Source organism: Alnus glutinosa, chromosome 2, assembly GCF_958979055.1.
Source record: "Alnus glutinosa chromosome 2, dhAlnGlut1.1, whole genome shotgun sequence".
Lineage (NCBI taxonomy): Eukaryota > Viridiplantae > Streptophyta > Magnoliopsida > Fagales > Betulaceae > Alnus > Alnus glutinosa.
This window is the reverse complement of record NC_084887.1, coordinates 23,494,854-23,505,134: the sequence shown is the minus strand read 5'-3', so window position 1 is coordinate 23,505,134 and position 10,281 is coordinate 23,494,854. Positions and strand designations below refer to the sequence as shown.

General features: G+C 37.3%; 1 protein-coding gene across 1 annotated transcript; it reads left to right on the top strand.

Moving 5' to 3' along the window:
- Positions 1-6,687: 6,687 nt before the first annotated feature.
- On the top strand, positions 6,688-9,333 carry LOC133861258 (pentatricopeptide repeat-containing protein At4g38010). Its single transcript, XM_062296999.1, has one exon. It carries the CDS (start codon positions 6,933-6,935, stop codon positions 8,724-8,726), a length of 1,794 nt encoding a protein of 597 aa, XP_062152983.1. The 5' UTR covers positions 6,688-6,932; the 3' UTR covers positions 8,727-9,333.
- Positions 9,334-10,281: the final 948 nt, after the last annotated feature.

The following is a 10,281-nucleotide window of genomic DNA, read 5'->3' as shown; positions in this document are numbered from 1 at the left end:
TGACTGGATTATCTTTAGTTTAATTTTAGGGTTAAATACTTTACTGCCCCTTGTGGTTTGCGACCTTTATTTTTTGCCCCTTGATATGCAATAATTACAAATCGATCCCTGGCGTCAAATAAGTATTTTTATTTATTTTTTTAATAAATTTATATATTTTTATTACGGTAGACACGTGTTGCTGACATGGCATTTGACGGAATCTGTTAAAAATTTTAACAAAATTTGACGCCAGGGATCTATTTGTAATTATTGCATATCACGAGGACCTCCCATGAACTTTTTAAACCATAGGGAGTGAAAAATAATTATGGTATACCACAGGGACCAACGGTGCAATTATCCCTGACTTTTTTTTTACCATAAGTAGTACATGTAGTATGGAAAAAGACAAAAATGGTATCTCCGTCCATTTTTTCATCCAAAACTAATGTCCAACCATATCATCCTACAGGTGTCGGCGTATATGCAAGACACCTATCCCCGTAACACACCTCAGCATATACGTCGTTACCATATATATATATATATATAAAAAAAATTAAAAAATTATGGGATGGCTAAGGCCATGATGGGGGTGGCCAAAACCACCCCCGTTTGGCTTAGCCACCCCCAAAAGCCAAAGTAAAAATATATATATATTAGGTTTTGGCCCTGGGGGTGGCCTACCCCCCAAACCGGCCGGTTTGGAGGTGGCCGAGCCACCCCCAGGCCAAATGGGGATGGTTTCGGCCACCCCCGAGGGCCTAAATGGGGGTGGTTTGCAAGGGCTATAGGGGTGATTCGGTCACTCCAAAAAATGGCTTTTAGCCACCCTTAAAAATCACAATTTTTTTTTTTCAATATATACCCCAATGGTTTTATACATTTCTTGATGTGCCCCATGTGGTTTTAATAAGTACCATAAATTGTACTTTAATTTTGTAATTATATCACAAATGGTACTTTATACACAAATAATATTTGGTATGCCTGTTTTGAACCAAAAGTAACATGTATGCTTGTCATGTATCAAAATAACATGTTGACAAGAATTGAACCCTTCATAAAAAAAAAAAAAAAAAAAAAAAAAAAAAAAAAAAAAAAAAAAAAAGGAAAAAGAAGAAAAGAAAGAAAAAACAAAACAAAACACAGTCAGTTTTGTGTAACAATTGGAAACACAAAATTATTTGCATGGCCAATTGATATAACCCAAAAAATAATCAAATGTTTGTTACTTAAACACAATTTTTTTTTTCTAATATATACCTCTGTGGTTTTATAAATTTCGTGATGTGTCTCCTGTGGTTTGAATAAGTATCATAAATGGTACCTTGAGGGTGGTTATATAAAAATAGTAGCCACGTCAGCGCTGAAGTGTGCCACGGGAATAGGTGTCGTACATATACGCCGACTCCTATAGGATGACATGGTTGGGCGTTAGTTTTGGATGGAAAAATGGACGGAGGTACCATATTCGTATTTTCTCATACTACAGGTACCACCTATGATAAAAAAATAAAATTCATGGAACAAAAAATAAATGTCGCAAACCACATAGGGCAGTAAGGTATTTAACCCTTAATTTTATTTGTTTTTTTTACAAAAATATTTTACTTCGAAGATTTCTCATTAGGCAAAAATCAATTTGTTTTGATTTTAAAAATATATTTATTGTAGATTTAAGATCCTTTCTAACTCTTAAGGCATTGCATCATGTACAACTCTTTAAAAATCTCAATAATTTTTTTTTTCAAAATAAATAATTCAAATTTTCTCAAGCATTATTTGTCACTTTTCAACATTTATTACGTGTTTATCATATTTTAAAACTTAAAAGTTATAAATGTTGATTTGATAAAAATTTAATTATTAATCTTAAAAATATGGGAATGCTACTTTTACAACACCATCATAACATGCACTTGGGGTGTTGTGCCAATATTGTGGGAGTGTAGTGTAACAATCAGTTCTCTAAAAATAGTGGTCGAAATTTAAGAAATTTGGGTGTTGTGCTTATGTTGCGGGGTGTAGTGCAACAATCAGTCCTCTAAAAATAGTGGTCGAAATTTAAGAAATGGGGTGTTGTGCCTATGTTGTAGGGGAATTAAGATCCCCTCAAATTCTTTGCCCGAATTTGATAGAATTCGGACAGGTAGTTGTGAGTGAGCATTTATGGGATCCACCTGACCAAATAAAAGTTGGGCTGCCTAACTGCTTATCCGGTCAGGTGGATCCCATAAATGCTTACTCACAACTACCTGCCCGAATTCTATCAAATTCGGACAAAGAATTTGAGAGAATCTTGATCCGTTGTAGGGGTGTAGTGCAGCAATCGGTCCTCTAAAAATAGTGGTTGGAATTTAAGAAATTAGGTTGTAGATAATTTATTCATTTATTCTGATTAGAAATTGTATTGGTTATGCTGAAAAGTCAGAAGTAATAAAGGTCGTTGTTAGTTGTGGGTTGTTGGTTGGTTGGTTGTACTGTACGGCTACTGCATTGAAAGAAAAATTAGAACAACCAAGGGCAAAGTGAGGAGTAAGGTTTTTATAAAATCTCATTTTAATTCTTTTGTAAAGTTCGAGGAAATATATATTTATTATCGGCTCCAAAACATAGAAAACAAACATACAAAATAAAATCGCCTTGGAAATAGGATGATGCCAAATGTTGTTAAGTTAAAGATCTTCTGTAATTATTTGCTTAGATAATTATAAGATGTTAATTATAAGATTCACCTGACTAAATAAAAATTGAGCTGCTCAATCACTTATCTGGTCAGGTGGGTTCCATAAATGATTTTTCACAATCATTCACCTATTCGAATTTTTTCAAATTCAGACAAATAATTGTAGAGGATCTGATCCAAAGTTTATGCCAATACACGATTGATATTTTGAAAATTTTTACTATAATTACAATTTTTAACTACAAGTATGTTATGGTGAAGATAAGATTATTTCCATTTCATTTAATGAAATAAATACTATCTATTTCAAATGAAAGATCAGAATTTAAAAGAATAACTTTAATGCTCATATTAATTATACTAATAGAGTTTTTTACTCTACTCTCCATCTTAAAAGATAGAAATAACCCTTAATTAGTAGACAATGAGTGAAAATAAGACCAAAATTTCTTTTTAATGGGAAGTTTATTTTCTCTCGAGTTTTTACTGATATTCTAACAAAAAGAAGCATTGTTATTTATCCGAGTAATGTTATTCTTCATATTTATTTATTATATTTATTTTATATTGGTTGACGTCACGTATTTTAATTGGCTAATATAAGAAGTCTCTTACAACTCGTCAAATGTAAAATGAGTGTGAATAGTAATAATACTAAAATTATCCATCAAAATTGTTCAACAAAAGCCTTAAACCAGCTGCATGGACATTTAGGGTCAGTTTGGCAAGATTTTTAAAAAAATTGCTTCTTAAACCTTGAAAACCTTTTTCCAAATATATGTTAACTAAAGAATTTTCAGATGTGACCCTATTTATTAACGCATTTTACACAATAAACCACCTTCTCACAAATCACTATTTAATATAAGGACGGAAAGAAATTTTTTACAACCTACATATAAGATTGACATGTGAAAAATACATGTTACTTAAATAGCATAAGTTTCTTATATGCTTTTTTAATAGCATTAATAAAAAAATATGTGCTTTCACTTGTTTAAAAGACACGTGTCATTTCTATATATGGGTTGTAAAAAAATTCCTACAAACTAATTTATAGGAAATTTATGTACTTAATATAATAAAACACAAGACATTTCCCAAAAAATAATTAACCGCAAGCTCATTAATTTCAGGCGTTCCTTATTACATATTAATTTTTTTTTGGCATGGTGGCCACAGGGCCGCCAAAAGACCACCACGCCACCGTGAAGCAACATTTTTTTTAAAATTGTTTCTTTTATTATGTAGAAATATATTTTTTTTTTCACTTTTTTTTTTTATTATTTTTCAGAAACACCCCTAAAAAAATTTTAGTTTCTTTTTTTAAATTTTATTTTTTTTGGTTTTAGTTTTAGTTTTTTGTTTTTTGTTTTTTAAATTTATAAGAAAATTTTGTCTTATTGAAAAAAATTTAAGGTCATTTTTGTTTTATGGTGGTTTTTTTTTTTTTTTTTTTTTTCTGTTAATTTTGGGAGACATTGACCTTTTTTTTACTTTGTTTTTTTAGGGGGGACATTGACACAATGGATATTTTGGGAAAACATTGGCAATTGAGTGGTATGATCCGTTTGTTTCGGCATAAAATATTCTTTGAAAAATGGTTTTCATATTTTATGGTGTTTGGTGCGACTGAAAATAATAGGCAAACCGAAAATATTTTTGGTTTGACAAAAAAAGCTTATTCAATTTCGGAAAATTATTTACATTTTAAATTCCGTAAATCATTTTCTGAGTTTGAGTTTCTCATTCTCAAACCGTTGAATCATTGTTGGACCACCACTAAGCCAAACTCGAGCCCTTGCCGAGTCACCACCAAACCACCCCGGACCATCACCGAACCACCTCCAAGACCACCATTGAGCCACCTCCAAGACCACCATTGAGCCACCTCTAGACCACCATCGAGCCACCCTAGACCATCATCGAGTTATCCCTAGACCACCGCCAAACCATCACTGAGCCACTCCCGAACCACTACCGAGCAACCCCTAGACCACCACTAAACCACCACTGAGTTATCCTCGAACCACCCCTGAACCACTACCAAGTAACCCTAGACTATCACAAAGCTACACCGGACCACCACTGAGCCACCTCCAAGACCACCATTGAGCCACCCTTGGACTATCACCGAGCCACCCTAGACCATCATCGAGCCACCCCTAGACTACCACCAAACTATCACCGAGCCACTTTCGAGCCACTACCGAGCAACCCCTAGACAACCACTAAACCACCACTGAGTTACCTTTGAACCACTCCCAGACCACTACCAAGTTACCCTAGACTACCACAGAGCTACCTTGGACCATCATTGAGCCACACCCGAACCATCGTCGAGCCACCTTGGACTATCATTGAGGCATCTCAGACCATCGTCGAGCCACTCTCGAACTACAACCGAGCCACTCTAGACCATCATCGAGGCATCCCTGGACCACCATTGAGTCACCCCTTGAACCACCGCTGAGCCACCCCCAGATCATAGTCGTGCCCCCCCGAACCACCGTTGAGTTCCTTGGATCACCACCGAGCCACCTCCAAACTACCATTGAACCACCCCGAACTACCATTGAGATACCCATGGACCACCCTCAGACCACCACCAAGCAATTATTTTATATTAATATTTTTATATTGTGAATAAAAATTAATTTTTATAGGTTAATATGATTGAATGAAAATATAAAAAATATCTGTGATTTTTTGTACGTGCCAAATGCTGGAAAATATTATTTTTTGAAAAATGATTTCCCTGAAATTATTTTACGAGAGAAAACATTTTACGTCAAAATAAATGAAGTAGTATTTTGAGAGAGATTTGTGTACTTTTCCCTAATAACTAATATACTATAGAAAGTATATATATATTTGTTTGCTAAAGTTAATGGAGTCGAGCGAGTTTATTTAATAATTGGGTTTGATTTCGTGTTCCACGATATTTTAATGATCGAGTCAAACTTAATCGAGCTGCACCAGACGAGTTCACGAGTATCTCGGTTTATTTACAACCTATAGCATATTAGGATATTTCCAGCAGGAGAGCTACTTTAACCAATAAGTTAAATTTGGCTATTTTTTTTTTCTCTTTTTCTTCCTTCAGCAGAGTAGCTATTCTAACTTTTTTGCTAACTTCATGAACAGTAAATAGCCACTAGTGGCTATTCACTATTCATATATCTACTATTTTTTTATTGTTTTTTTTTTCCCCTCTTCCCTCTTTCTCTCACTCCTCTCTCGCCCTCTCTCTCACCCATCGGAGAAGACGAGGTCCGACGCCGCTCCTCTGAATAGGCACCGGTCTCCTCTCTCTACGCCGACGCCGAGATCCGACCGATCCTCCTAAAGCTCCGGCGCCGAACGAGGCCGTCCTTGACGATCCAGATGTCGACGCCGTCTATGTGCCCCTGCCCACCGACCTCCACATACGCTGGGCCATTCTCGTCGCCCAGAAGAAGCAACGCCTGCTGCTTGAGAAGCCACCATCAATCGCACCGGTTTTGGGTCTTGGGTGTGGGTGGGCAAGTGGAGGTAGAAGTTGAGGGATTTAAGGAAGGCCCGGTAGGTGCAGACGTGGAGGCCATCGATGAGCTCGTCCTCGTCGACACCAAGCCCGACAAGCTTTGCGGCGAGATGCTCAACCTCCAGCACGTCGTTGCCTTCCTCTCCCACACCAAAATCCAGGCCTCCATTGACTACGCCGTCACCGTCGAATCCAATCTCTGCATCGTCACTGCCGGAGATGGGTTGGGGTTGGGGGTTGGGGGAGAGCAGAGAGTGAGAGGGAGAAGTGAAAAAAAAAAAAAAATAAAGAAAAAGATTAAAAAATAATATTTTAAGAAAATGAAGAGTGGAATAGAGATTATTGTTGGAGTGTTTTTAAGATATCCAGTAGTTAAAGTAGAAATTGATATTTTTTAAGTAGCTATTTTAACTCCATCAGCTGAAAATGGCCTTAGCGTCGCTCAATTACCCTGGAGCGTTTCTCCCCTCTTCATAAAAATAATATGAATTGATATAGTTAGTTTCAATCACAGCACGAGTGCATGGTCAAACAATAGGTCTTCTTGTGAATTCGTGTCGGACATTTGTTTGGAACAAGAAAAAAAGTCATGGAGTTCTTCGTAACATGGGGTTGGCGGAATTGATATAAACTAGACCATGCATTCTCCGAAATGGATTTTGTGCAAATCCATGTACAGTTGGAGAACATTTTTATTCATAGACCTCTTCTCAAGATGGGCATGTTGTAACGGATATGAGCAAGACCATGCTTTCTCGGAAATGGTTTCCTTTAGATTTCATTCATAGATGCAACGATTTGAGGTCCTTCAAACAAATCCATGCGCAACTTTTAACATCTGGTGTGGTTCGTGACGAGTTGGTTGTTAACAGAGTTGCTGGGTTCTTTGGGAAATTTGTTGAGTTTGGTGAATATGGCTGTGATCTTTTGAAGCAAATTGATTGTCGCATAAGCTCATTCCCGTCTAATTTGCTGATAACTGGCTATGCTGGTAGTGACACGCCGAGGGCGGCAGTATTGGTCTATAGGAGGATAGTGAGAGAGGGATTTATGCCTGACATGTACACTTTTCCGGCGGTTCTGAAATCTTGTGCTAAGTTTTTGGGGATTGGGGAGGGTAGACAGGTTCATGGGGTGATTGTAAAAGTAGGATTTTTAGGTGATCTATTTGTGCAAAACTCGCTTGTCCATTTCTACAGTGTTTGTGGTGATTTTGCCGTTGCTAGTAGGGCGTTTGATGACATGCCTGTGAGAGATGCGGTGTCTTGGACTGGTTTGATATCTGGGTATGTGAGAGCAGGGTTGTTTGGTGAGGCTGTAGCTTTATTTTCGAGGATGGATGTCGAGCCAAGTAAAGCAACTTTTGCCAGTGTTCTTGTGGCTTGTGGGCGAATGGCGTATTTGAGTTTGGGGAAGGGGATTCATGGCTTGATTTTTAAGCGTGTAGGGGTGGGTTTGGTGGTAGGCAATGCTATCGTGGATATGTATGTCAAGTGTGAGTGTTTGTTTGAGGCAAAGCAAATCTTTGATGAGCTCCCTGAGAGAGATATTGTATCATGGACTACTATGATTAGTGGCTTGGTGCAATGTAAACGTCCCAAAGAGTCGTTGGAATTTTTTCACAAAATGCACACTTCAGGCATTGAACCTGATAGGGTTATACTCACTAGCGTGCTGTCAGCTTGTGCGAGTCTTGGGGCTCTTGATTATGGCAAATGGATCAATGAGTATATTGATCTTAGGGATATCAAATGGGACGCCCATATTGGAACAGCTATGATTGACATGTATTCTAAGTGTGGCTGTGTGGAGATGGCATTACGGACCTTCAATAGGATGCCTTATAAGAATGTGTATACATGGAATGCCTTGCTAGGCGGTTTAGCAATGCATGGACATGGGCATGATGCACTCAAACATTTTGAAGAAATGAATAGATCTGATACGAGGCCCAATGAGGTGACATTTCTAGCCATTTTGACAGCTTGCTGCCATTCTGGCTTGGTTGAAGAAGGTCGTAGGTACTTCTATCAAATGATAAGTCAACAAAATAATCTTTCTCCAAGGTTAGAACACTACGGATGCATGGTTGATATGCTGTGTCGGGCTGGACACTTGGATGAAGCGCAGGCGCTGATAAAATCTATGCCTATGCCACCTGATGTGCTGATATGGGGATCTCTTCTTAGTGGCTGTAATGCCAGTGGAATTGTTGAACTCTCTCAAGAAGTATTAGATCGCCTCCAGGAACTTGAGTCTCAAGATAGTGGGATATATGTGCTCCTATCTAACATATATGCTACTAATCAACGATGGGCTGAAGTAACAAGGGCACGAAGGTTGATGAAGGAGAACGGTATAAAAAAGGCCTCTGGATCAAGTGTTATAGAGGTGGATGGTACGGCTCATGAATTTCTGGCTGGAGATACTAGCCACCCTCAGTATGAGGATGTTCATCAATTGTTAAACATCCTTGCTAATAAAGTCTATCTTGAAGGGCAATTTGCAGACCCATTCTTGATAACATGAGTGTGTTTTTATTACAAAGTTGAAGAGCTTTTTCTTTTTCAAAAGTTTTGTTTTTTTAATGTAACTTCCTAACAACTTAAGCCTTTTACATGTTTTCCGAGATTGTACTCTGAGTTCCATTAAGGGACTTCGAGATTGCATTTGTCATCTAATAATTGGGACAGGCATGTAGAAAAGAGCAATAGATTTGAGCATTAGTGTTAAGTGCGTATTTTGTGGTTACTTTATCTAGCCTAAGTGATTTTTTGAGCGTATGAAGATAAACTTCATTTCAATTGTGGGTATAGGAAGCTTCATTATGCATTCATACTTATCTGGAACCTACCCTCCCCCCCAACAAAAACAAGGGTACTCTTGGTGAGGTTGTTTGATAGTCAATTCCTTGTTATATGCAGTACTGTACACTTGGATGCCAAGTTTATTTCACTCCTCTATATATGTAGGGAAAATAAGAATGACAATGAAGTTAATCCTTATGAGATGCTGAAGACAGTCTGATTTCTATTTCAGTTCTCTATAGCTGTTAGGGACAGTATGAATGACCATTAACTCTATGCGCCATGAGCTATTCCTCTATGGTTTAGCTTGCAAACAAGAAACTGCTTTTTATTTGCCTTGTAATCAATTTTCAAAAGCAGCGATTTAGCTGTTAGGCTGATGAGCAGCATCACTACTATAAACAATTTCATCAAAATTCTGGTAAACTATGTTTAAATATCCGATGATAAAAAATTTAAGACAAGAAAATGATCTGAATGTGCTTAATGCAAACTATTGTTGAAAAGGGTTCTTATAAAAGTAATTCTTCATTTACGAGCTTTTGACTTGATTTCTGATATGGTTTAGGGTCTGACTGTATGTTGGATGCTGATAATGAAGATTATGATTTAGTTGGTTAAAATCCAATGCTCTTGCAGGTATTATTTCTATTTGTTAATAAGAGATCTGGTGCATACTTGAGCTGACAAAAAGATGTACCATGAGTTCCAGAGGCAACTTTCATGCCCATGAAATAAAAGAAAGAAAGGTCCTTCATGGCAATTCTTGGGCAGAAGTACTAAACCACCTTAAAAATCTTCTAATCTCCGATGCTCAATGTCATTCCACATATACTAAATATTGCCGGTTTTATAATGTATGGACTGGATATAGAAATTCATAGCCCTTTGGAAAACCAGTCTGGTAAGCACAATGCATGCATTAAGTCAAGTTTGTGGAAAATTGTTGCAATCATACAGAGCATTCCATAATTTTAAAATTTTGCCTTTTGCACTTGAGGTTAGAAAGTTATAGGGGGTGTTGAAGATCGTGGAGCAATCTGTGCAACTTACGACACGACGCCTTGTAAAATAAATTTAGCCACTGGAGCAAAGATGTTAGGACAGAGTTAAGTGTTTTAGCAATAGGTTTCTTTGGTGGAAGTCATTCAGCAGTAACTGTGAGTCTGATACGTTTACTTTTTATTGGTGAAGTATGAGTGCACAGTAGATGCTGGCAGTGGTTTTTTCTTCCCCGCGCTGGCACTGACAGAGTACAAACTCTATAATGTTCAAAA

Excerpts from the sequence above, each read along its gene's own strand:
- LOC133861258 (XM_062296999.1), top strand. The coding sequence starts at position 6,933 with ATGAGCAAGACCATGCTTTCTCGGAAATGGTTTCCTTTAGATTTCATT.